The sequence below is a fragment of the Phyllostomus discolor genome, chromosome 9 (genome assembly GCF_004126475.2).
Source record: "Phyllostomus discolor isolate MPI-MPIP mPhyDis1 chromosome 9, mPhyDis1.pri.v3, whole genome shotgun sequence".
In the NCBI taxonomy this organism is placed as follows: domain Eukaryota; kingdom Metazoa; phylum Chordata; class Mammalia; order Chiroptera; family Phyllostomidae; genus Phyllostomus; species Phyllostomus discolor.
Window position 1 is genome coordinate 85944672 of NC_040911.2, and position 24544 is coordinate 85969215.

The 24544-nt window shown below is 46.6% G+C and overlaps 1 protein-coding gene across 2 annotated transcripts in view; it reads left to right on the plus strand.

Annotated features, from left to right (window-relative positions):
- Positions 1-18771, plus strand: part of ZNF341 (zinc finger protein 341) — a 48787-nt gene extending 30016 nt beyond the window's left edge. For both annotated transcript variants that reach the window (XM_028524954.2, XM_036009729.1), the window contains 6 exons: positions 3149-3357; positions 9082-9178; positions 10712-10844; positions 14113-14224; positions 14479-14549; positions 16280-18771. In XM_028524954.2, coding sequence (XP_028380755.1) covers positions 3149-3357; positions 9082-9178; positions 10712-10844; positions 14113-14224; positions 14479-14549; positions 16280-16809 — 1152 coding nt within the window. In that variant the 3' untranslated portion in view covers positions 16810-18771. The remainder of the gene's footprint in view (positions 1-3148; positions 3358-9081; positions 9179-10711; positions 10845-14112; positions 14225-14478; positions 14550-16279) is intronic.
- The last annotated feature ends 5773 nt before the right edge of the window (positions 18772-24544 follow it).

Genomic DNA, 24544 nt, shown 5'->3' on the forward strand with positions numbered 1-24544 from the left:
ATTTTGAGTCAGGGTCAAAGAGCTGTAAGACTTTAAGGAACAAACTAACTTCCTTCTTGGACCCTTCTTATTCAACTGAGAGCATTCTAAACAAAGAAGGTTTCACAGGAATTTACATGTTCTTTCTTAGACCTGATCACCTGGGGAATCCGCCCTTTCCAGCATAGGGCAGCACCACCCTGTCATTATTTCAGGCTTAGGTGGAGCAAGAGAAGTAAGGCAGCCAAGAGATTAAGAGATTTTCTTGCAGAGCAGGAGGACTCGGGCTTTGTCAAAGCCAAAGGGCGAGAGTCCATCACCCCCTTTTGCCATAGCCCCCAAAGTCCTTCTTTTGGGGGCCTCCCACATGATCGTGCCTATCTTAGATCATTCCCCCCTTGGGGAATCTTACCCATCATTGGCTAACCGACCAAGTATTGGGGTCCAGGCAGGGCGAGGTATGAAGGAGCAGAAGCAGTGCTCCTGTCAGGGAGATAAGCCTGTCTCCTTGCTGGCTTACGGTTCCAAGGGCATTCCCTTAGCCTTAGCCTAGGCGGGGGTTACAGCTTCTGATACCAGGCAGGGCGTTTCCCAACAGACTGGCTGCCCCTTCCCCTTGATAATGCGATAGGGAACCCCCATCTTATGGCACAGGGCAGGCAGGATGACGACCAGCTCAATGGATTCCACGTCATGGGCAGTCACTACCAGCTGAGCCTTCTTGTTCTCCACCAAGGTGGTGACAGTGTTAACCCCTGCTCAAAGATTTCTCTCATATCACAAGTCCTGCTTAAAGGATAGGAGGCCTCTTGGGAGGGAACATCCCTTTGCCAGCAGCTTTTTTCTCAGCCTGGGCCACCATTCTGTGCGTCTTCTCTTGCTTTGTCTCTGGTCTGTGCTTGTGGGAGCTTCAGCAGTTGAGCAGCTGTTTGGCGGTCCAAGGCCCTGGTGAACCGGTTAATGGCAGGAGGCACTTGCAGACATGTGTAGAGAATAGCCCTTTGCCGCTGCAGCTGAATGTAGCTGGGTCGTTTGAGAAAGTGGGTGAGGTCCCTTTTGAGCTGGATGTCCTCTCCAGTGCCAAAATTCCTAGGTTTTTTCTTAAACAGGGGATTTACCACCTTCCTGGCCTCCTGCTTCACAACAGCAGGGGCTGGTGCCACCTTCTCCCCCTTAGCCTTCTTTTCTTTCAGCATCTTAGGTGGCAGGAGAAAAGACAAAGAAAAGGGAATTGTGGGAAATATGGATCTCAAATCACTGTTTTTAAAAACGTAGGTTTAATGGTTACGTAAAATGTCCTATTGCTGAACACCTAGATTATTTCCTGAGTTTTCCTATTATAAACAAAACCACGGTGAGATCACTGTAATCAAATCTTTGTTCACATCTCTGATTTTTTTCATTATGATAGATTCCTAGCAGGGGTGTTGATAGAAGTTAGTAGGATATCCTTGGGACACATTGTAGAAAACTTTGACTCAAACTGGCTAAGACAATTAGGAAGCTTATCATCTCACATAACAAGAAAACTCATGATAAGGCAGTTCCAGGCCTGAAATAGTGGACAACCCTGTATCAAGGACCCTGTGTCTTTTTAGCTCATCTCCACCCTCTCTGCCACGTGACCCTGTTCCCTATCGATGGCTCACCTGTGGTCCTGGAATGGTGGCCACTCTTTTTTGGTCCAGGCACAGTCTTATTCATGAGCAAAAGGGGCTATCTTTTCTGTATCTTTTTTTAGGAGCAAAAAAACCTTTCTTTGAAGGTCTCTTATTGGTCAGAGCCAGTGCATGTGCTGTGTCCTTTAGGAAGGCATTATTCTGCTACAAATAATAGAAAACTGGCTTACTCGTTAGGGCTTTGTTTCTCTCACATCACAAGTCCATAAGTAGGCAGTGTCGGGCTCATGTAGCAGGTCAGATATGTTATCGTGGACTCAGGCCTCTTCTGGCATTCTGTTCTGCTATTCTTAGCATGTGGCTTTCATTCTCAAGATTGCAGGATTATTACTGTATCTCCAGCCATCGCATCTGTAGTCCAGTCAGAACAAATGCAAAAGGCAGAGGATATTTCTCCTAGGCAGCTTTTTTTGCCTTTTTGTTCTGGAAATGATGTCTTCCCTCAAGGCTACCACCTACATATCACTGGTAAGAAAGGAGTCATGTGGCTGACACTAGATGCAAGGGATCCAGGGAAATGAGATCAGATGTTTTAACTGGGCATGTTGCCAGCCCGATCAAATCATGGTTCACTTCATTAGGAAGAAGGAGTATGTGGAATTGTGTAGGCAACCAGGAGTTTGTACCACTTGTCAAAGTATAACTTTCAAAATGTTAAAAACATAATTCGCATGTAAATAACATAGTGAGCATGAGTCAGAATTTTACATGACTCATAATGAGGGAACTGGAAGTATGACAAAGTCAGTTCAAAAGAGGTTATGAGACACTGATATTCATACCTATATGTAATTGTCAGGGAGAAAAGGAATCCTGAAATAAGCTTGTTAAGTTAGATACGAATCTGATTGATTTCCTACAGGGCAACAAAACCCGTGACCTTTGGCGTTATCTTTCCTATCTGACAAAAATAATTTACATCAGATCAGTTTAATACAAGTTAATATTTAATGTTAGAGTCTGGATTCTAATCAGTGGGAAATAGTCAAAACAATGTGTATGCCCCCAGAGAGTGAGATTACCTAGGCAGGCTCATTAGCAGTTCTCAGAGTGAGGTCTCTGGACCAGCATCACCTGGGCGTTTGTTAGGATGCACGTGTTCAGGCTGCCAGGCCTGCTGGATCAGATACTCTGGGGGTGTGCCCAGCAATCTGTAACTATCATGTGTGCTCAAGTTGGAGAGCCACTACTCTAGTATGACACTGGGAGGACACGATGTCATCTCTTTACTGTATTTTCAGATTTGGGGTAATTTTCCTAAATATACCCAGGCCACACAGAGCCTGGGGAAAGGGTGGTGGGGTCACTGCAACTGGCTGATTGGAGAGGACCCGCCAATCAGAATAAAACAGGGCTCCAGCAGCAGGGGAGCAGGGGAACAGAGGGAGGGTCATTCAGCAGCAGTGTTCCAGGCAGATGCCATAGGGCAGGGGGCGGCAGTGGAGGCAGCTCTCCTGCCTCCCCTCACCTGCCCCACGTCTGCCGTCAAGGTGTACAAGTGTGTGGTCAAAAGCTGCGCCCAGACGTTCCCAAAGCTCGACACGTTCCTGGAGCACATCAAGAGCCACCAGGAGGAGTTGAGCTACCGCTGCCATCTCTGCGGCAAGGACTTTCCCTCGCTGTACGACCTGGGCGTGCACCAGTACTCCCACAGCCTCCTGCCACAGCACAGCCCCAAGAAGGACAGCACGGTCTACAAGTACGTGTCCTCCCACTTCCTCTCCCGCAGGGAGCCCAGCGGCCCGCGGCCTCAGGGTCCCGCCTGGCAGAGTGGGTTCTGGGCCTTGGCACAGGTGGGAGCAAAGATACTGCCCTCCTTGTAGCATTCTTCAACTTGGCAGATATTTACCCTAAAAAAAAATCCTGACAAAGGGAAACCAGTCTTTCCTTGTAATAGTGGGAAAGAGATTTGATTTTTTTCTATTAATATACTAAAAATATGAAAATATTATTTTGTCTGATAATCTATAAAATTTAGGTTACAGTTGGAATGGTACACAGATTTTCAGAATGAAAAAAGAAAAAGCATATTTGAAAGCAAAAGTCATAAAAATAAGATTTTTTTTAATAACTCAAAGTTTAGGTTAAAGTTCAAGCTGTATGCTGATTCTCGAAATGAACAAGGAATGCATCAAGTGTAGATTTGATGTGGGGTCGTTTTTTCTGACAGTCCCTTACGTCACCTTGGTTTTCTGTTACAGTCATAAAGAGGGCCCCTTTGGCAGATATGACGGAGGGTTCCCTCAGTTTTGCCACATGCCCTTAATCCTGAGATCCTCAAATCACTCACTTTGGAGCTATCATTCTTGTGATCAGCCTTTTGACTTTCTCTTCCTCAGTTGTTTTCCAGCCTCTCCTCCATACTCTCCTTTGTTGATGGTGTTATTTGTAGATACCCAACATCACTTTGGTAACTTTGTGAAATCCCGCATTTTTGCCCTGCAGTCTGTGTTTTTTGCTGGGCATTTGTCCTGTGTTGCCACCACCTCACAAAGCCCAGCCCATAGTGTGTAGGGGTAGATCTTAGTGAAAAGCAAGAATTTGTTTGAGGACTCCTTCTAGTCATTAGCGACTATTTTCATGTTAAATGGCTTTTGCTTCTTTTACAAATTTGTAGCTGCAGGTACTTGGCTGATGACCTCTGTTAAGGGGCACCACTGCAATTCCTCCGTGAACTTCTGAGGTTCAGAGATAAGTAAATAGAGACCTTGAGTTTAGAATGCATGGGCTGCTTAGGGAGACAAATGTGCAACTATTTTTACCATATACTGTGATAAAATACTATTACAGATATATACCTGCATACCTCTAATATATGTGTGTATATGGTACAGAAGCACCACAGTGGGAGGTATCTGAACTGGGTTTTGAAGGATGAGTAGGAGTACACTAGGTTGGCAGTGGGTAGGGTGGAGTGCATTCCTAACAGGAAGACCAACAACTACAGAGATATAAAATAAAATAGCAGTGGTTTAGAATGACTATTGGTGTACAGTAGAAGTGGGAAATGATATTTAGATGAGGGCTAAGGGAGAAAGTGGGGCCAAGGCATGAGGATCTTGTAGAAATCACAAGAGCTTTGAGAAGTTGGCAGAGGGACTGGGGCTTATGAAATGGGGTATAGGGCACCTGGCCCTGGGGGAGATTGGGAAATGGGGCCAGAGAGACAGGAAATCCAGGTGAGGCTTTTATCAGCCAAGGGGATAGAGATTTGTACTCAGAGGACATTTGCTTTTGCTCTTCCAACCTGTGGATTATCTGTAAGTTCCTTTGGTTGTGTGGCCCTTTGGACTGAGACACCAAGTAAAAGAAAGGGAGCACCTACTATGTGCCAAGCTGCAACTTAGGTATATTAATTTCTGTAGTCCTGGGAGGTAGGTTGTATCAGTCAGCTAGGGCTGCTATAACAAAATACTATAGGCACATGAGAGAGACAGGGGTTGGGGTGCCCTATCTCTCTGGTCTTTTCTTATAAGAATGCTAATGTCATCATGAGGACCCCATGCTCATGATGTCATCTAACCCTGATCACCTCCCAAAGGCCCCATGTCCAAATACCATTACACTGAGGGTCAGGACTTCAGGGCTTCAATATATGAATTTTGGAGGGACACAGCTCACTCCATAGTAGTGTTCCCCACATTTTGAATATGAGAACACTGAGGCTCAGATGGGAGAAGTGACCTGTCCACAACATCAGCACTGATTCAAACTCTTGTCCAGGACCTTGGAAGCTTCAGAGCTTTGGTCTTGGAGTTTGCAGGCTGAGGGCTGGGCCCAATGCTGATGGCCCTGTGCCTGCAGTCAATCACTTCTCTTGCTGTCAGAGCTGCTGGCTCAAAAGTAAGGTGCAGGAGGCAGGCTACTATCCAGGTGGCATAAGGGTGAAGTGGTGTCATGATAATGATAAGGGCTCTGAGCCACCTGCCTGTGCTCAAATCTCAGCTTGACTGCAAACCTGATAGATGACCTTGGCAAGGCATTCAACCACTCTGAGCCCTAGTCTTCTATTCCGTGAAATGAGGGTACAATGGTGCCTGCTCACTTGGATTATTCATTAGGATCAAGGAAGATGAGTATGAGACAGTTACACATGACCTGGAACATAATAGGAGCTCAGTTAATTTTTAAAATTTAGATACGGGCGTGGTGGCTTCATCCCATTTTCAGGGGCCCAGGCCCCATTGGTCTGGCTGCTCTGCTTTGGGCCACATTACCTTGGCTGCCTGCAGTGCCTCCCCAAACCCCGCAAGTTAAATTTGTGCTTGCCACTGGTATATTGCTGTATATTTACTGTTTCCTTTTAGAAGTAAGATTTGTTGTTTTTTTTCTAATTATCAAAATTCGTGTTCAATGCAGAGAAAATAATTTTTGTAAAAACCATACAAAAACCAAAAACAAAACTCCGTCACCCAAGATAACGCCCATTACCCTTGCGGTACATATCTGTAATAAGCATGTTTATAGATGTGGATATAGATATCACAGGTGATGTTGAGTCAGAGCATCACAAACACAGTCACCGAATTTGGTGAAAATTTATCACACCACCTTCCTATTGCGCAACTTCTGACCAACAGACTGAAACTTAATAGGATCACTCTGCACACTTGATGTTGTCACTTAAAACTTTTACACATAAAACTGTAATATGAATGTCTTTGCATTTCAGCACAAAGAGACCTGCCTCATCCCTTTAAACAGCTGCTTAGTATTCCATTATATGAGGATGTGATATAATTTACTGAACCTGTCCCCTCTTTATTGTGGGCTGGTTGGGTTATTGCCAATTTGTCATTATTACAAACAACACTACAGGGAACAACCTTGGACATACATCTTCATGCATTTGTGAGCAAGTTCCTGGTAGCAATTTTGCAGGTCAAAGAACAAAGGCGGGTTTAAAAACGATTAATTATCTACCACAAAAAATAATTGTTACATGCATACAGTGCAATATTTAAAAACTACAAAAAGGCATAGAGTGAAAAGGAATTCCCTGTCTATCCTGATTGACTTCCCCATTCCACACACAGTTGCTTTCAGGAATTCTTTGTCAACTTATTTTGACATAATTTCAGACTTCCAGAGAAGTTATCAGAATAGTACAAAGAATTCCCACAGATACTCTTCACCCAGGCTTGCCAAATGTTAACTTTTTATGACACTTGCTTTATCCTCTTCTGAGCCACTTGGGAAGGGTTTGCCAACATGATACTTTTCTACCCTTTCTTTGGTGTGTGTTCTCTAGAAAACAAGGATAACCTCTTGTACAGGCATGGTGTAGTTATGAAACTCAGGAAGTTAAATCAATACACTTCTATTATCTAATCTACAGACCTTACTATAAAATTTCCAATCGTTCCAATAACATCCTTTATAGACAAAGAAAAAATTTTTTTCTGTCCCAGGATCCAATCCAGGATCACACATTTCATTCAGTCGTCATGTCTCCTTGTCTCCTTGAAGCTGGAACAGGTCCTCATTCTGTCTTTGTTTCATGACCTTGATATTTCTGAAGAGTATAGATAGGCCAGTTATTTTGTGGAATGCCCTTGGTTTGGATTTGCCTAGATCCAAGATGGGCACTTTCGGCAGGAACATGACAAGGTGATGCTGTGCCCTTCTCAGTGCATTATATCAGGAGGTACGTGATGTTGGCTTACCCCATTTCTGGAGGTGTTACCTTGGATGACTTAGTTAGGGTGATGTTTCTGGCAGGGAGTTTTAATTTTAGTGGTTATTGCTAAGCTACTTCCCACACAAGCCTATGTCTCCTCACCGCTGAAGCTGGTGTGATTCTTGTGCTCTCTTCCCACCAGCTTGGAGGTTCCTGCCCTTCTGGTAGCTCTCTTCCCACCCCACCTCCTCTTTCCTTCTTGCTGCGGAGGCATGTAGACTGTTTTCAGCGTGTGGTCTGAGAGCGTCCCCTGGGCCCTCCACAGGTGCAGCCTGCCTGCAGTTCCCGCGGTGGCCTGGTATGCAGATGGCAGGGCCCATGTTTTTGTTTTTGGCAGGAATTGCCTGCTTACCTTAGGCATTACTCACTGGTACTGCATCATAAATGGTTTTATTTGCTGGCAAATGTTTTCACGGTGGGGAGACAATGGGGTCCTCTTCAGGTTTGTGGCTTGAAACTGCTGTTTTGAAGGCGTGTTAGCCACAGTGATATAAAGACTGTTGACAGTCAAGACTGTGCTTTGCAATTTATGAGCTGTTTGGCCCAGTCGTGTCCTTCGGCTCCAGGACACTCTTAAGAATGAACACCGGGCAGATCCATTTGGGATTCCCACCCCATTTTATGGGTAAGGAAACCGAGGGTCACAGATGGGAAAGAACCAGGCCTGGATCCTTGTCTGTCTGACTCTTTCATGTGACAGGTTGTCATTGGCGGTCAGAGCAGTTTGTGAAAAGAACAGATATGGCCCCTGTCTGCAGAGCTCACTTCCTGGTAGAGGAGACAGATAATACTCGAGTGAACAAACAAACAAAATAATTCCGGGTAATACATGCTAAGAAGAAACTAAATCTGGGTGACGTAATAGGAAGGGGATTGGGCAGAAGGGAGCAACTTGAGACAGGGTGGTCAGGGAGGGCCTCTCTGAGGAGGTGACATTTGAGCTGAGACGTGAAGGATAAGATGCTGCCCAGAGGAAGACTTGGGGAAGAGTGTTCCCAATCATAGAGACAGCAAGTACAGAGGCCCTGAAGGGGGATCCGGCTTGGTGTGTTTCAGTTATGTTAAGGAGGCCAGTGTGGCGAGAGCAGAGGGAGTGAGCTGGGCGGTGGATAAAGATGAAGTTTGAGAAGTAGAAGTAGATCAGGCAGTAGGCCTTTAGACCAAGGTGTGGGCTTTTACGTAAGAGTGTGACATGGTCTAATTTTGATTTTTTAAAAATCTTTTTTAAAGATTTTATTTATTTAGTTTCAGAGAGAGGGGAGGGAAGGAGAAAGAGGGAGAGAAGCATCGATGTGTAAAGGGAAACATTAGTTGGTTGCCTCTCACATGCGCCCAACCAGGGACCTGGCCCACAACCCAGACACGTGCCCTGACTGGGAATCAAACCAGCAACCTTTCAGTTCACAGGCTGGCACTCAATCCACTGAGCCACACCAGCCAGGGCTAATTTTGATGTTTGAAAGCACTACTGGCTCCCCCGTGGGAATGGGCCTTATAGAGGCTGGATGAGGCAGGGAGGCCAGTGAGGAGGCTACTGTATATGTGCCTGTGAGAGAGAATGGCAGCTTGGACTAGGATGGAGACAGTGGTTAGTGAGGAGTAGACTAATTTGAGAATGAATTAAATACAGGATTTTTCCACCTAATGTTGACCCTGGGGGAGGGGAGTGGCAGATTCCTGGGCTTGCTGGGCTGGTCCAGCTCCCACGCTACTCTCTCACTTTTCCTGCTCCTTCCCATTTAGATGTGTCAAATGTGTCAACAAATATTCTACCCCTGAGGCCCTGGAACACCACCTGCAGACCGCCACTCACAACTTCCCTTGCCCGCACTGCCAAAAGGTGGGTACACCTGCAACAAAAATGGGCTAGAGGTGGTGGAGTGAAAACTGTTTCCTCACTGTTTCCTTCCCCCCGTGCAGGCAAAGCTTGGGGTTGTGTCCACAGATGACACTTCATCTTTGAAGAGTAAATGCTCTGCCTGGTCCGTCTTATGCATCACACCCCATGCATGGCCACCTGTGGCTGCTGCTGGGCTGGGCCGTGCCGCGCTGGGCTGACATGGAATGTCTCCTAGGCCCAGGCCCAGCGTCTGAACAGCGACCATCAGTTTCTTGATGTGTTATTATCCTTGTGATTATTGGTTCTTTTTAGCAAATCTGGACAGCCTCAATGAGGCCTGTCCCTCAATATCATCAAATATCCAGGCTATATTCCTATTTCCAATGGTCTCAAAAAAATCATAATTTTTGTGAAGTTTGTTTGCTTGAATCAGGTCTGCATATTGTAGTTGGCTGATATCAATAAAATTTCTTTTAATATATAGGTTCCCCACACCACTGATCCCTTTTTCCCTCTTTTTTTTTTTGTTCTCTGGACTTTCCTGAAATCTGGATTTTGTTGATTGTAGCCCCTGGGTGTTTAACCTATTTCTTTATTCTACTCATTTTCTCACAACCTTACACAGCAGATTTTCCAGGACAGCCCTGGTTTCACTTCAGCCTTGTTGTAGATGTTTCTAATTGTATAGTTTAATTTTGAGGTTTGGAATTTGTGGTCCAAGTAAATGGTATCGTGGCTTGAGCAAGAGCCATGTGCCAGATGCTGTTCTGAGTGCTTTACATGGGTTGACTCATTTAACCCTAGGAGACAGGCATGCTTTAACTTTTCCATTTTCTGGATGGGAAACCAAGGCACAGAAAGGTCACCCAGTAGGACGTGGTAGGGCTGGTTGGTGGTGGGGCCGTTGGGCCTGTGCCCTTGGCCACTTCTCTATACCACATGAATGAAAAAAAGGAATGGCTCCTGTGTTTTCTGGCTCTCTATCACCTTTTCATTCATTTCTTTAGTTGTTTGTTCACATTTTTCATTTATTCTTTTACTTGTCAGTCATGTGACTCAGGCCCTGTGCTGGGGAATGAAAGCCCCTTTCTGTCCTCTTGGAGATCCTGTATAGGCAAAGGGCTGTAATTCAGCGAGTTAAATGCTGACTTTAAAAATGTGGGTCTGTATTCAAGGGCCGAATTTGCTTTGCCTAGCGTGGCAATGTGGAGTCAGAGAGGGCTTCTCAGAAGCAGTGACATCTGAGATGGGTCTTGAGGATGAGTGGGAGTTTGTCAGGCTGAGAGAAAGGCCCTCTGGGTAGGAAAACTGCCTGGGCAGAAGCTCAGAGCAGGCATGTTTTGACTGGGCTTATGGGTGAGTAATGGGAGCTGTGATGGTCTAAGGGCTGTGCCTGACATTGGGGGTCCTGACCCCTAGTGAGCAGAAAAGAAGTTGTTTCTATAAGGGAAGGTGGGAAATGCAGGGCCCCTTGAGCTCAGGGTGGCAAGGGCTGGAGAGTCAGACCTGAAACCGACTCCTTTCTTCTGCCAGGTGTTTACTTGCGAACGCTACCTGCGGCGTCACCTGCCCACACATGGCAGTGGGGGCAGGTTCAAGTGTCAGGTGTGTAAGAAGTTCTTCCGGCGGGAGCACTACCTCAAACTGCATGCTCACATCCACTCAGGTGGGTACCCAGCTCCCCACCAACTCCTGCCTCCTTCTCCTCCCCCATCCCCAACCCCTTCTTTGTTCTCCTTCCCATCCCCCTCTGGCTTTCCTCCCTATCTCCCTTTTGCCCTTTTCCCCATCCATCTCCTGCCCCCTTTTCCTCCCATCTCCCCCTTGGCCCCTACCAACCTGCCCTCTCAAGTGACCGAGGGGCTCCTACCAACACTAGAGCAAAGATCAGCCCCGAGAAGTTGTGGGGTCCTTTTGGCTTTGCCCCTTGAGAGTCCGCTCTCTCAGACCCTTGTGAGTCCCTGGCCTTGGGCCTGCTTTTCTCATCACTGAATTAGCACTCACATCTGCCCCAAACCCCCTCTCTTTGGTTCCTCAGTCCAGACACATTGGTTTTTTAAAATTGTACTAATGTTTTTTTATTAGATGGAAAATTATTGTTTTCTTTTTTATTGAAAAGGATCAGCCCTCTCTGGCGTAGCTCAGTGGATTGAGTGTGGGCTGCGAACCAAAGTGTCACAGGTTCAATTCCCAGTCAGGGTACATGCCTGGGTTGCAGACCATGGCCCCCAGCAACCGCACATTGATGTTTCTCTCTCTCTCGCTATCTCCCTCCCTTCCCTCTCTAGAAAGAAAGAAAGGAAGGAAGGAAGGAAGGAAGGAAGGAAGGAAGGAAGGAAGGAAGGAAGAAAAGGATAAAAAGATTGAGAAAACCTTAGGAGAAAATCTTTGACAATACAAAAGCATATATAATGAAAATAAACCCTCCTCTCAGCTCAGATGGACAATCCAAATGTTTCTCAATTTTTTTATACTGTGACCTATGGTAAAAAAATACATTTTATATTGCAACTCAGGAAACACATCTATATAGATAGAATATACTGAAACAAAAGTTTCACAAAGCAGTACTTTCTGTTCAGTTTTAGTTGTTAAAATAACCATCAACAGCTTGTGACTCCCAGTTTGTAGTTTGAAAAATACTCCTACCAAAGGCAACAGCTCCTCTCCCCCAAAGACAACAGCTATTAGCGGCACAGCCTGTGTCATTCCAGTTTTATTTCCATAAAAAATATTTGCTTACTTTTACACAAATGAGCATGTCATATAATTCTATTATATACCTTTTTTCTTCACTTTTCAATGTACCTTAAAGATGTTCCTTTATAGCACTTTTTTTTTCAGCTTCATAGTATTCTTCTGCATTTACCATCTTTTATGTAACCAGTTTCCTATAGATAGACACAAATTATTTTTTGGCTATTAGTTTGTACGCACAGTGCTGTGTGGGTCCCTTGGCAAGCTTTTGGTAGTATACCCGTAGTGTATATTCCATGCCTAGCAGTGGAAGTGCTGGGTTAAGATGTGTGTGCAGTGCTGAGTTTCAGTTTGGGGCGCTGAAGAAGTCCTGGAGATGGACGATGGCGATGGTTGCACAACGGTGTGAATGCCGCTGAACTGTACACTTAAAGGTTGCTAAAATGGTAAATTTCATGTTAGGTATATTTTACAATAAAGGGGGAGAGGGGTATATGCATTGGTAATTTTGGCAGGTATTACCAAATTATTCTCTTTTAAAAATTATTACTCAAAAGTAATACATGCACCCTGGCTGGTGTGGCTCAGTGGCTTGAGCATCAGCCTGTGAACCAAAAGGCCGCTGGTTTGCTTCCTGGTCAGGGCACATGCCTGGGTTTCGGGCCACGTCCCCCATCGGGGCGTGTAAGAGGCAACTGATCGGATTGTCTCACGTGGATGTTTCCCTCCATCTCTTTGTTCCTCCCTTCCCCTTTTTCTAAAAAAAAAAAAAAAAAAAAAAAAAAAAAAAAAAAAAAAAAAATTTTAAAAAGAATAATACATGCTGATTATAAAAAATGGAAGCAGTATAGAAGAAGTACATAATATCAAATGTTAAATTCCCTCTTCAAATCCTAATTGTCATGGACAGTTTGGCATGTACCCTCCCCTACTCTTCTGTCTGCATATTCTGTGTATGTACAAGCATATGTGGTTTGGGCTTTTTTGGAGTGTGGGGATTGTATTTGTTTCTAACAAAAATGGGGACTGTATTAAGCTATTCTGTAGCTTTCTTTTCCCCTTAGCAATATGTCTAGGAGAGCCTTCCAGATCAAGAAACACAGATGATCTTAATCTTTTTAATGACTGTAGAGCATTCCATTGTAAGGACCAGAATTTCCTTCATTGCTGGCTTGAGGATGGCATTTTTCAAAAGTACTCTATTTATTCCAGAGGGAGAATGGAGAGGAAATAATGCCAGGAAATCAAAACAGTCCAGTAACAGCTTTTTCCTTAGGGCAGGTTGTGACCCCAGACGCCTGTCAGGTGAGAGCTCCCCTGCTCCCAGTGGTTCTGCAGCAGGACAATCGGGGGCTACAAAGGCAGACTCTGGATCACACTGTTGGGCTAGAATCTTAGCTCCCCCAACTACTAGATATAGACCATGAACTTCCGTTTTCTCATCTGTAAAGTGGGATAATGATAGTAGTTACCTCATGGTTGGTTAAAAGAATCCAATTAGATAAGATGTAATTACCCCCTCCCCCATGGTGGGCCTCATTTCACCAAATGCCATGACCACCCACCCTATCACTTGGCCTACCTTAGTCTCATCCCAGGTTCTTCCCCTCTTCTTATACCCCATTGGCAAGGGCTGCCAGTTCTGCATTCCAGACATAGGCTGTGCTTGACCCCTTGCCCATTTCTTACACCAGCGTCCTTCCTTTCTCCCCGCTCAGTCTATTCTCTCCATGTAACCAGAGAGAGCCTATAAAACTCCACAGTCAGATCCTGTCCTTCCTCTGCTCAGCCCCTCTGGTGGCATCTCATCTGGTTTAGAGTAAAAGCCTTTGTTGGCCTTCTAGGGCCAGGGAGCCTCACTGACCTCATCTTCTGCCTCATTCTCCATCCCCCTACTCAGTTCCAGCCACACTGGCATCCCTATTGTTCCTCAGACACCCTGAGTGCCCCTCCTTTCCTTCTGTCTGGGACCCTCACTCCCAGATCTCCACATGGCTCGCTCCCTCATTACCTCAGGTCTCGCCTCACATCTTGCCCATCAGTGAGGCCTTTCCTGACCACCCTATCTAAATTGGCTCAATCTCCTTGGCAAAATAAAGTCATGAGGAATGAGAGTGGCTATTTTTTCTCAGGCCACTTCCCCAGAGGAGCTGCTGCCTTCTAGTAGGAACCCTTGTACCCCATGTCCAGGCTCCATCTCATGGGATCCTCATTCCCGTTGTCTGCATCTTCTGCAGGTGAGAAACCCTACAAATGCTCAGTGTGTGAGTCTGCATTCAACCGCAAAGACAAACTGAAGAGACACATGTTGATCCATGAGCCATTCAAGAAATACAAATGCCCCTTCTCGTGAGTAGAGACTGGCATGGAGGGGGTGCAGGTTTGCCCAGTGGTGGGACAGACTGATGTCAGTCAGGTCTGAGGACTGAAGGCTCTCCTTTTATCCTGTCCCGGGCCCTCCCCGCTGGCTTCACTCCCCACTCTGCTTCTTTGCTTGGCCGTTAGGATAGACAACAGGGTCATCATGTTCAGAGCTGGCAGATAGGCCAGCAAGAGGGTCCTGGCCTTGCTGAGCACCCCTGACCAGTGGCTTTGTGTTCTAGGACACACACAGGCTGCAGTAAGGAGTTCAACCGGCCAGATAAGTTGAAGGCTCATATCCTCTCTCACTCTGGTAAGTGGCTCTCGGACCTGCCAGGAGGGTCTGGTTTAGCATAAGCCGCCAGGGGCAGGTTCCCCACACACATCCCATGGGGCTTATTATCCCTGTCTGGTACATTCCAGCCAACAGGCTTTTGCTCATGTGAGTCACAAGCCAGACCTATGTTAGGGTCCTTGGGGTGCACAGAGGTGAGTCAGACATAGTCCCCCACACTGAGGGGCAGCTGACCTGAGAGAAGATGACTGTAAACCAGAGAGTTTCCAAGTGTGGTAAAGGTATGGATCAGGTGTGGAGGGAGATCAGTTTCTGACTAGCCCAAGATAAAGCCAGGAAAAATCTCTGGTCCCCTCCGCAGAGCTTGGCAGCTAGGATGTAGATCCAGGGGTCTCCACACCACTCCTCAGTTTCTTGGGAGCTTCACAGAGCTTCACCAGAGCAGCCTGGCTGCCTTTCCATGTACTGTTTGGTCTAGAACAGGATTTCTCAACCTTGGCACCGTTGGTTTGGGGGCCAGATAATTTGTTTTCATAGAGGGCTGCTCTGGGCACTATGGGATGTTTAGTAGCATCTCTGGCCTCCAACTAGTAAATGTCAGCAGCATCTCCCGAGACATATTTGTGGTAACCAGAAATATCTCCAGAAGACAGGCCACAAGTCTCCTGGGGGACAAAATCACCCCTGGTTGAGAACCACTGCTTTACAGAAAGGATGGCCAAAGAAAGTTTGAAAACTGTGAGAGTAGATCAGGGACTTGGAGACAGAGGGCCTGGGTTTGAGTTTTGGCGCTGCCACTTGCCTCAGGCAAGTCACTGCCCCTCTCCAAGCCAGGGAGGCGAGGGGCCTATGGCTCAGGCTGAGTGTGAGCTGGAATTGACTCCATGTGTGCATGGAGCCACCGGTGATTTACTCAGTGAGCGACCATTGAGAACCTACCATGTGTGAGGCACTGGGGGAGCTAGGTGGGGAATCAGACAGGCGGAATCCTACCCTGCCCTCCTAGGGAAACTTAGATTTAGCAGCAGAGATCAAAAATGAACAGCAGATAAATAAGTATGTAGCAGCAAAGTATGCTGAGTGCAGAGATGGAGATAAACAGGGTGATGGGGCAGAGAATGGAGAGAGGAGGTGATGTGAAAAGAGCCAGGAGCTGGCTTCCAGGGTGAGGGAGCTGCAGATGCAAAACTTTGAGTCAGGGAAGGGATTGAGGGTGTTTGAGACAAGGAAAGTCAGGAGAGAGGCCTGGAGCTCAGAGTACGAAGCATGGGGAGGAAGGGAATGGTGCTGAGAGGTGAAGGGGTGGTCAGCCTGCACAGGGCTTTGTGGGAAACTTGGGTAAAAAGGCTGTGGAGCAGGGAATATCATGGTCCTTTATGTGTTTTATGAAGATGTCACTAGCTGCCCTGTAGAGAATGGTCTTAGGGGGCCAATGTGAGGCGGGCAGACCGGAGAGGAGAGAGATGATGGACCTGGGGTAGTTAGCCAAGATCCAGGAGCTGAACACACTGTTCCAGGCAGAGGGGAACAGCACGTACAAAGGCTGGGAAGCAGGAACCAGCTTGATGCATTTGAGAAGAGCGGGTGTGTGGCTGGCACTGAGTGTCTGGGAGAAGGTGAGAGATGAGACTGGAGGTAGCAGGGCCCAGGTCACACAGACGCTTGTAGGCAAGCCGAGAGACTGGGTGTTATTCCAAGTGCAGGGTAAAGGGTTTGGGCGCCTCTCACTGACTTCCCCTCCCAACCAGGCATGAAGCTCCACAAGTGCGCCCTGTGCAGCAAGTCCTTCAGCCGCCGCGCCCATCTCGCTGAGCACCAGCGTGCCCACACGGGCAACTACAAGTTCCGCTGTGCTGGCTGCGCCAAGGGCTTTTCCCGCCACAAATACCTCAAGGATCACCGCTGTCGCCTCGGCCCCCAAAAGGATAAGGACCTGCAAGCCCGGCGACCCTCCCGGAGGAGGTCGGCTCCCCGCAGTGGCAGCAGTGGTGGGCACAAGGTGGTGGCCTCCATGCCCGACCCACTGGGGCTGGAGGAGTTGAAGGACACAGGGGCTGGGCCAGTGCCCGAGGCTGTCCCAGGCAAGCCACCCTTCTCGGAGCCAGATGCCGTGCTGTCCATTGTAGTGGGTGGCACAGTGGGCAGCGAACCTGAGCTGGTAGTGCCTGGGCATGCTGAAGGCCTGGGCCCCAACCTGGCACTGGCAGAGCTGCAGGCAGGGGCCGATGGTCCCTGTGCCATGCTTGCTGTGCCTGTCTACATCCAGGCCTCGGAGTGAGGGACCTGTGGTGTCTGCTCCCATGGCCCGGCCTGATGCGCGTCTTTGAGTCTACAGCCTCTGAGGGCATACTAGACATCCTTCCCAGTGGAAGCTAGCTGTCAGCTCAGTGGAAAACCTTTTGGAATGTCACTTATAAACCCTGGCCCATGACCACCCTGCTGTATCCCCTATCCTTCTGGAAAGCTCTGTGGTGTTCTGGGACCTAGGGCAGGGCTGCCTGTGGCTTCCAGGCAGGGGTGATGGCAAGATAGATGGCTGAGCCTGAGTGGCCCAGGGTCTGGCTGGGTCCAGGCTTGCAGTTGGGCTGCCTAACAGAGAAGACAGGGTAGTCCCGCCACCCGCTCCGGGCTGCCTTAGGGGAAGCCTGACATGGTCAGGGCCTGTATTTGCTGTACCTTTTTACATAAGGCTCCTCACAGCATCCCCAGATGAATCTGTGATGTAGGCATTTAGGAGGTACTCGAATGTTGTGGTGAGTGTGCAACTATCAGCCCAATCTGGCTTCAAATCCAAGCGCTGTCACTCACTTGCTGTGTGACCTTGGGTAAGTCAATTTACCTCTCTAAGCCCTGTGTTCCTCATCTGTGCAATGAGGCTTATGACAATACTACCTCATAGGGCTGTCATGAGGATCTGGTCTGATGAAATAAGCAAAGGATTCACATAGTGCCTGGCACTTGAAAAGTGCTCAATAAATGTTTTTATCAAAATGTGTATCCGCATGGCTCAAGCCGTAGCTTCGGCAGTCCCTATGTGGCAGCGTTCACCCCTTCAAAATGTGTGGGGGCTGAGGGCTCCATGGACCCTCATGCAGGACTGTGCTGCCCCAGTAGCCATGGGGAGGTTTTGTGTTCCCAGAATGACTGTTTCAGAATATAGCCCTTGGAAACACGCAGCAGAAGGAGTTTCTGCTCACTTTTGAAAATGCAAGGTCCTGGGCCTCACCCCCAAGCCCTTTGGAATCAGAAACACTGACTAGAGCCAGAGGTCCATCTCGAGCAGGCCTCTGGATGGCCACAGATGCCCCTGCATCCAGCATTCCCTCCCCCATCCGCATCCGTCCAGGGGGAAGCAAACTAGGCTCACTGGGAGGCAGGGAGAGAGAGAAGGGGCCTTGGCTGAGTTTCCTCATTTATTTTCACAACCACCCTTCTGGGCCACACTGCCTCAGTTATAAGAGAGGAAACTAAGGCTCAAGACTGAACAGGGCACAGCATTGGAGAACTGTTGGGCTCAGTTTGATAACTGAGTTTCCTTGAAAGCTGACACATCCCTCTGACATCTGTGCTGGGGCTCTTCGCCACATCCTCAGGAAAGGTAGGATGCAAGGGAGGGACAAATGAGGCAGCAGTGCACAGCAGAGGGGGTGAGGGTCTTAGTGTACCCTGCCCTCATAAAAGCTAGGAGAGGGACTGACAGAGACAGGATGTCTCTTTGGAAGAAGTAACATTTGAGCTGGGCCTTCATACAGAGTGTTTTAACTCATGGGTACTTAGGGGAAGGCAAGGTATGAGCCCTGACTTCGAGTTATGACAGTGCAAGGCCTGTTGTACTCTGGTGCCAGTGAATGGTCCAAGGTGACCAGAGATTTGGACACAGTGGGTAGATCATGATAATCGCTGTTATGTTCAAGTCTCCACATGGACATACTATGGGCACTATACTAAGTCTTTTATTTCACATTACCTCAGCCCCATTAGGTGAGAATTGTTGCTTTTCTTATTTTACAGATGAGGAAGCAGAGGCACAGAAAGGCAAAGTTCTTTGCCCAAGCTCATACAGCTAGTAAGTCACAGAGCTGGGATTCAGGCTGGGGAGGCCTGTCTCCATGTGCTGTTAGCCACTCTGCTCTGTTGAAATATGGGCTGATTATGAATCAGAGATCCTTGGATGCTGGGTTAAGGAATTTGGACTTTATTCTCTACATAATGGATGAGTCACGGGAGGCATTAAACATTTTTAAAACTTGTGACATTAAAGGAAATGTTAAAAACCACATTTTTATCCTAATACAGCTATTTAAATTATATTTCTGCCTCTTCTTGCCAGTGTACACATGAATGCACATTTACCAGAATCATGAGGATTAACATTTATTAGGCACTTATGCGGTGTTTGGCATGTCTTAAACACTTCGAGGTAGGTGATGTTTTTAATCTCATTTTACAGCTGAGATGAGGCAACAGGCTCAGTGAGGTTAAGCAACCCCAAGTCGTGTGGCAGTTGGTGGCGGAACCAAGTCACAGGACATATCAAGGTCAGGTCTGACATTTAATAGATGCAGAGTTGGACTACTGGGGAGGAGGCTAAGGCAATTTTGGGGTTCCTGTAGGTAAACCTCTCCTACGTTGACAGATGGGGATATTGAGGCCCAAGAGGGGAAGACCCTTAGTGAAGGGTCACTCAGGACCCCAGGGTTCCTTACAGAGCCCCAAGGTACTGGATAGAATGTAGTGTAAATGGGCTGTCCCACAGATTTTGGCATCTGGAAGAGCTGGGTTTGAATCTTGGTTCTGCCCCCTCCTGGCTGTGTGCCTGTGGCAAGGCACTTCATCTCTCTGAACCTCCCTGTCCTCATATGTCAAATGGGGAGAATAAATAGTATCTACCCAAAGAAATTGTCACAACTCAGAGAGAGAACTCAGGTAAAGTAAAGATCACAAATTGGCAGCTCGTAGGTTGATTCTAGCCTACAGAGAAACTTGGTTTAGTTTCCAGTGTTTTAAAAAATGAGCCAACATTTAAAAATAATGAAATATAAAACCTACTGCAATGGTAAAAAGTGAGATGCATTCTCTTCGTGTTAAGAACAAGACAGGGATGCCTTCTATCATGACGCCAACATTATTTTAGAGGCCTAGCCAAAGCAATAAGTCAAGAAAAAGAAGTAAATGGTGTAGGGATCAGAAATGGTGAAATAATAGCAAGTATGCTGAAATAATTGCAAGATCAATATGTAAAAATTTACTGTGTTCCTATATCCAGAAACAATTAGAAAATTTAATTAAAATTGGGAGATTTTACCTAAAAACCTGGATTTCTGACTTCTAAATTTAAAATTGGCGTCTTTCCCAGTGGGGCAGCAGTCAGGTACAGCTGCTAGCCAGGCCCCTTCAGCGGGCACGTGCATTCCATATGGCCATAGTTATCCTTCACTGCTGCCTCCCATTGCAGCTGAATGCCAATTTCTACTCACTGTACTTACGTTGATTTGTCTTACAGTAGAGAAGTATTTCTAATTTCCCATGTCCCTCAAAGGTGGGAAAACAAGATGGCTAGAGAGGATCATATGATTTTTCATGGTCTTGGACTACTTTACTCATCCATTTCACTGTCTGGACTTTGTGGGAATATGACTTGGGGATCCCTGTAAGTCCTGCTTCTTTTCCTCCCTTCCCTGTCCAGTCTTCTGTCTGCCTCTGCCTCTCAGCTAGTTGGCCTCAGTTTCTCTACCAATAAATGTGGGGGATTGAGTTGTGGCTAACTTTACTGTCTATTAAGCGCCAAGCCCTGTGTTCCATGCCTTATTTACCCGTCACTGAGTCCTCAGGACACCCCTCAGAAGCAAGCTGTCTTATGCTCAGTTTACAGATGCAGAAACCAAGGCTCAGAGAGGTGTAGTAACCTGCCCAAGGACTCATAGCCAGAATACATGGAGCTGGGCTTCAAACCCAGGATTCCAAAGTCCCTGCCTTGTCTTAGGATCGCTAAAGCCCTCACGAGCTGGGGTTTTATTTGGAACCACTTCTTTGAGGCTCCAACCCCTGTTCATCTCCTTGGCCACCATTACCCTGTCCAGGCTGCCAACCTCTTTCGCATGGGTGACTGTATCAGCCCTCTCTTTGGCCTCCCTGCTTTCCCTCACCATGATCCATTTTCTTGACAGCAGCCCAATGGATCTTTCTAGAACCTGAATCAGATTGTGCCACTTTCTTGTTTAAAATCCTCTAGTGGCTTTTGGTTTCTCCCTGAATGAAATATAAAGTTTTTTTTTCTGTAGATTTCAAGGTTCTACCTGATGCCGCCCTCATCTGCTACCACTCGTCTCTCATTCCAGCCACACCTGCTGTCTCGCTGCTCCTCCATCATATAAGCTGGTTCCTGCCTTAGAGCTTTTGCACTTGCTGTTCCCTCTGTCTACAGCTTTTCCCCCCTGGATCTTCATATGGCTGGCTCTCTCACTCCATTCACCTTGGTCCAAAATTCATTCCCTCTGAGAGGCCCTCCTTGGCCAATCCGTCTACAATAGCTCCCATCCCTCCCCCATCACCATCTAATTCCTTATACTGCTTCATTTAAAAAAATTTTTTTAAAGATTTTATATTAGAGAGGAAGGGAGAAAGAGAGGGAGAAAATATTGATGTGAGAGAGAAACATTCATCAGTTTCTTCTCATAGGCTCCCAGCTGGGGACCTGGCCCGAAACCCAGGCATGTGCCCTGAGGGGGAATGGAAACGGTGACCTCTCTGTGTGGCAGGATGACACTCACACTGAGCCACATAGGTCAGGGCTGCTTCATTTCTATTCATCATCCTTGACATTATGTTAGACATTTCTTTATTGTCTTTTTCCCTATTAAAAACAAAAGGTCCACGAGGACAAGGCCTTTTGTTTGTGCACTGATATTTTTATAGCATCTAGTACTGCCCGGGAATTGCTCGATCAATATTTGTTGAATAAATAATCACTCAACAAGTGACAACAGCACTTTGAGAGAACAAGGCCCACTCTACCCATTCCGTTCTCCAATCCCACAGTGCAGAAGGGTGAGATTTTCCCAGTAAGAGCCTGCCATGTAGGCTGAGAAACCCTGACCCAAAGCCATGGAAGTTAATGTCTGATACAAAGAAAACTTTTAGGAGGGAGCTGAAAATATCTGGGACAAATAACAGAGGCGGCGGCTTGGAAGTCTCAGTTGACAGAGCAAGTATCCTGTGTGGCCCAGGAGAACAGGTTGGGCCAGTTTTATCTCCCCTGGGGAGGAAGGAGTGGAGGTGGCAGTTACAAGTGACCCAAACCTCAAATCTGCCAGCAAGTGACCCTCAGAGATTCTCAAGCACTTGGAGGGTGGTAGTCAGGGATGTTAGCAGATTCTACCTCTGGATTGGGGGTGACCCCCTACTTGCCCAGGGTGCCTGCTTTAATGGTGAGGCACAGAGCCCTGAGGCAGAGGCAGAGACCCAACTTTAGTCTTGAAGGCCCTTTGTAGAGTCAGAATAAACAGGCCCAAAAAGGAAAGGGTCTTATCCAAGATTTCATCATAGCAAGAATGAGTCCAGACCCACTTCTGCCCCCAAGTCACTTCTACCTCAGTCCATTAATTCATTTTACAAATACTTATTGAGCACCTACTAAATGCTAAGTATAGTTCTGGCCCTGATGATACACTGTGAACCCAACAATGATCTGTGGAGATTCCCCGTGGAGAAGCAGAAGATAAACAACAAAGTAAATAAGCAAATTAGATAATATATCAGAAGGTGATGAGTGTTATAGAAAAAGAAAAAATAGAGGACAGTAGAGGTTTTAGAATGTGGGGTGGGGAGCAAGTTGCAGAGTTATATGGGGTGGCCTGGAAAGCCTCACTGAGAAGGAAACAGTTGGCTTTCTAGGGCACAGCGCCTGCTGTGTGGCCTGCATATGCTCTGATGAATGGGTATGGAGCAGGTCCTGTAACCCCCCAGAGGTCAAGTGCAAGGGCCCTCCCAGTGCACAATCTCCCCCCACTCCCCACTTGCCCCTCTTAGGTTCTGCCAGGTCTGTCCTAACCCTATTCTTCAGGGAGGTTATACCTGCTCCCAGGCCCATCACACTTCAGTTATTTACGGGTTTGTGTGTGTGTATCTCTCCATTCATTCTTAGCATATTTTTACAAGGAGTCCTGATACAGCCTCAAAATTCTCAACCCAGCAATCCCAGTGGCCCGTACCAATTGGTGGGGGTTGGTAATTAAGATTAAATCTGAGTGTTCTGCTATCATATCTCCAAGATGTTTTTCTGGGCTCCCAACATTATGACAGAGGCTCCACTGTCATCCTCAGCTTATGCCCCAGCAATATAAGGCTGATGGTGGTAAGGCCTACAGGGTCTGCCAATTTATGTATTCTTTGAGTCATGGCTGAATCCCAGCAAGGTGTTTTGCTGCCTGTATGCCTGGTTGTAGCATGACTTCGATAAAGAGGGGAGAGGGCATATTGCTTAGATGTGGAGGAGTCATTGTACCCATAAGGTGGCTTGATTGAAGTCTCCTTGTTTTTTTTTTTTATTTTCATAAAAACATTGTAATGTCTCAGTTACACAACAAACAAAAGCGTGACTTATGTTCTACCATTTATGCTGCTGTGAATTCTTATATGTCTCTCACATTTGAAAAATTTAATCTATCCTGGAAAGTTGAGTGAAATAAACTCCCCCATCCTCTGAGGATGGCTACCTATATATGCAGGATGAGATTGTGGAAGATTACAAGAAAAACAACATCTGAGGTGTGTTTTTTTCACATGTAGATCATAGCCTGGGGAAGAGACAAGACTCATATGTGAAATAAAAGAGAAAAAGTTCAGTTAAGTTGTCATTTATTTGAAACTCTGTTCCCAAGCAACTTCACATGTTGAGAGGTTCAGGAAAGGATAAAAATGGCTTTTGAGAAGTCATGTTTTTCTACATTGGCAATTGGAAGCAGCGAATTAGAATGGTGGGCTTGGGGAAAGTATTGGCTACTACTCCCAGCCTCACTGCTAATGGATTGTGAAGTGATACTTTTTTTTTAAAGGTTCTATTTATTTATTTTTAGAGAGAGGGCAAGGGAGGGAGAAAGAGAGGGAGAGAAACACTCATGTGTAATTCCCCCAACTGGGGACCTGACCTGCAATCCAGGCATGTGCCCTGACCAGTAATGGAACTAGTGATCTTTCCACTCGCAGGCTGGCGCTCAGTCTACTGAGCCACACCAACCAAGGCTGAAGTGACTCTTGACAGTCAAGAAGAAGGGAAAACAATAAAATGTGGCCCCACATCCAGCTGAGCCTGTGTAATGCAGCGGGAAAAATTCTCAATACTTCTGCTACTTTTGAAAGTTCTGGGTCTCCTCTTGATTTAATTATTGTGCATAATGATGACGCAGAATCTGTAGAAATGTATACATATTTTTGAGCGCTTATGCTAAGTAAGCACTTGACATTCCCTAGCTTACATAAACTTGAGGGTGGTCCTGTTATCTTCTCTAGTATACAGTTTCTGTAAGGGAGGTACACATTATAGGGGTGGCAATTTGCCCGAAAGTATTCAAAATGGGTTTTGAACCTTTGCAGTCTAACTCCAGTTCTGAAGGTTTTGAAGAGCCTATTCGGTGAATTAGAAGTACAAAGTCATTCCGGGTAGAGGGAACAGCAAATGCAAAGACAAGGATAGTAAATTAAGTTAATCACTCAATTTCACAGTCTTGGTTATTCACCTACAAAATAGGTGTATCGTCTGTCATAGGATTGTGAAAATTAAATGTGATAATGTGTACAAAGCACTTTTCACAATGCCGGCATCCTACAATATGCATAATGTTGATTACTGTTTCGTTAAATATTGTTATTTCTCTTTCTATCCTTCCCCTACAGAGCGGCTTCCCAAGGACACTACATTTCCCAGCATGCCATCTCGCCCTTTGACCCTAGACAGGCCAAAAATAGCACCGCCCAGCGCCTCAAGCCGGAAGACTATAGCCTCCCGGCATGCCACG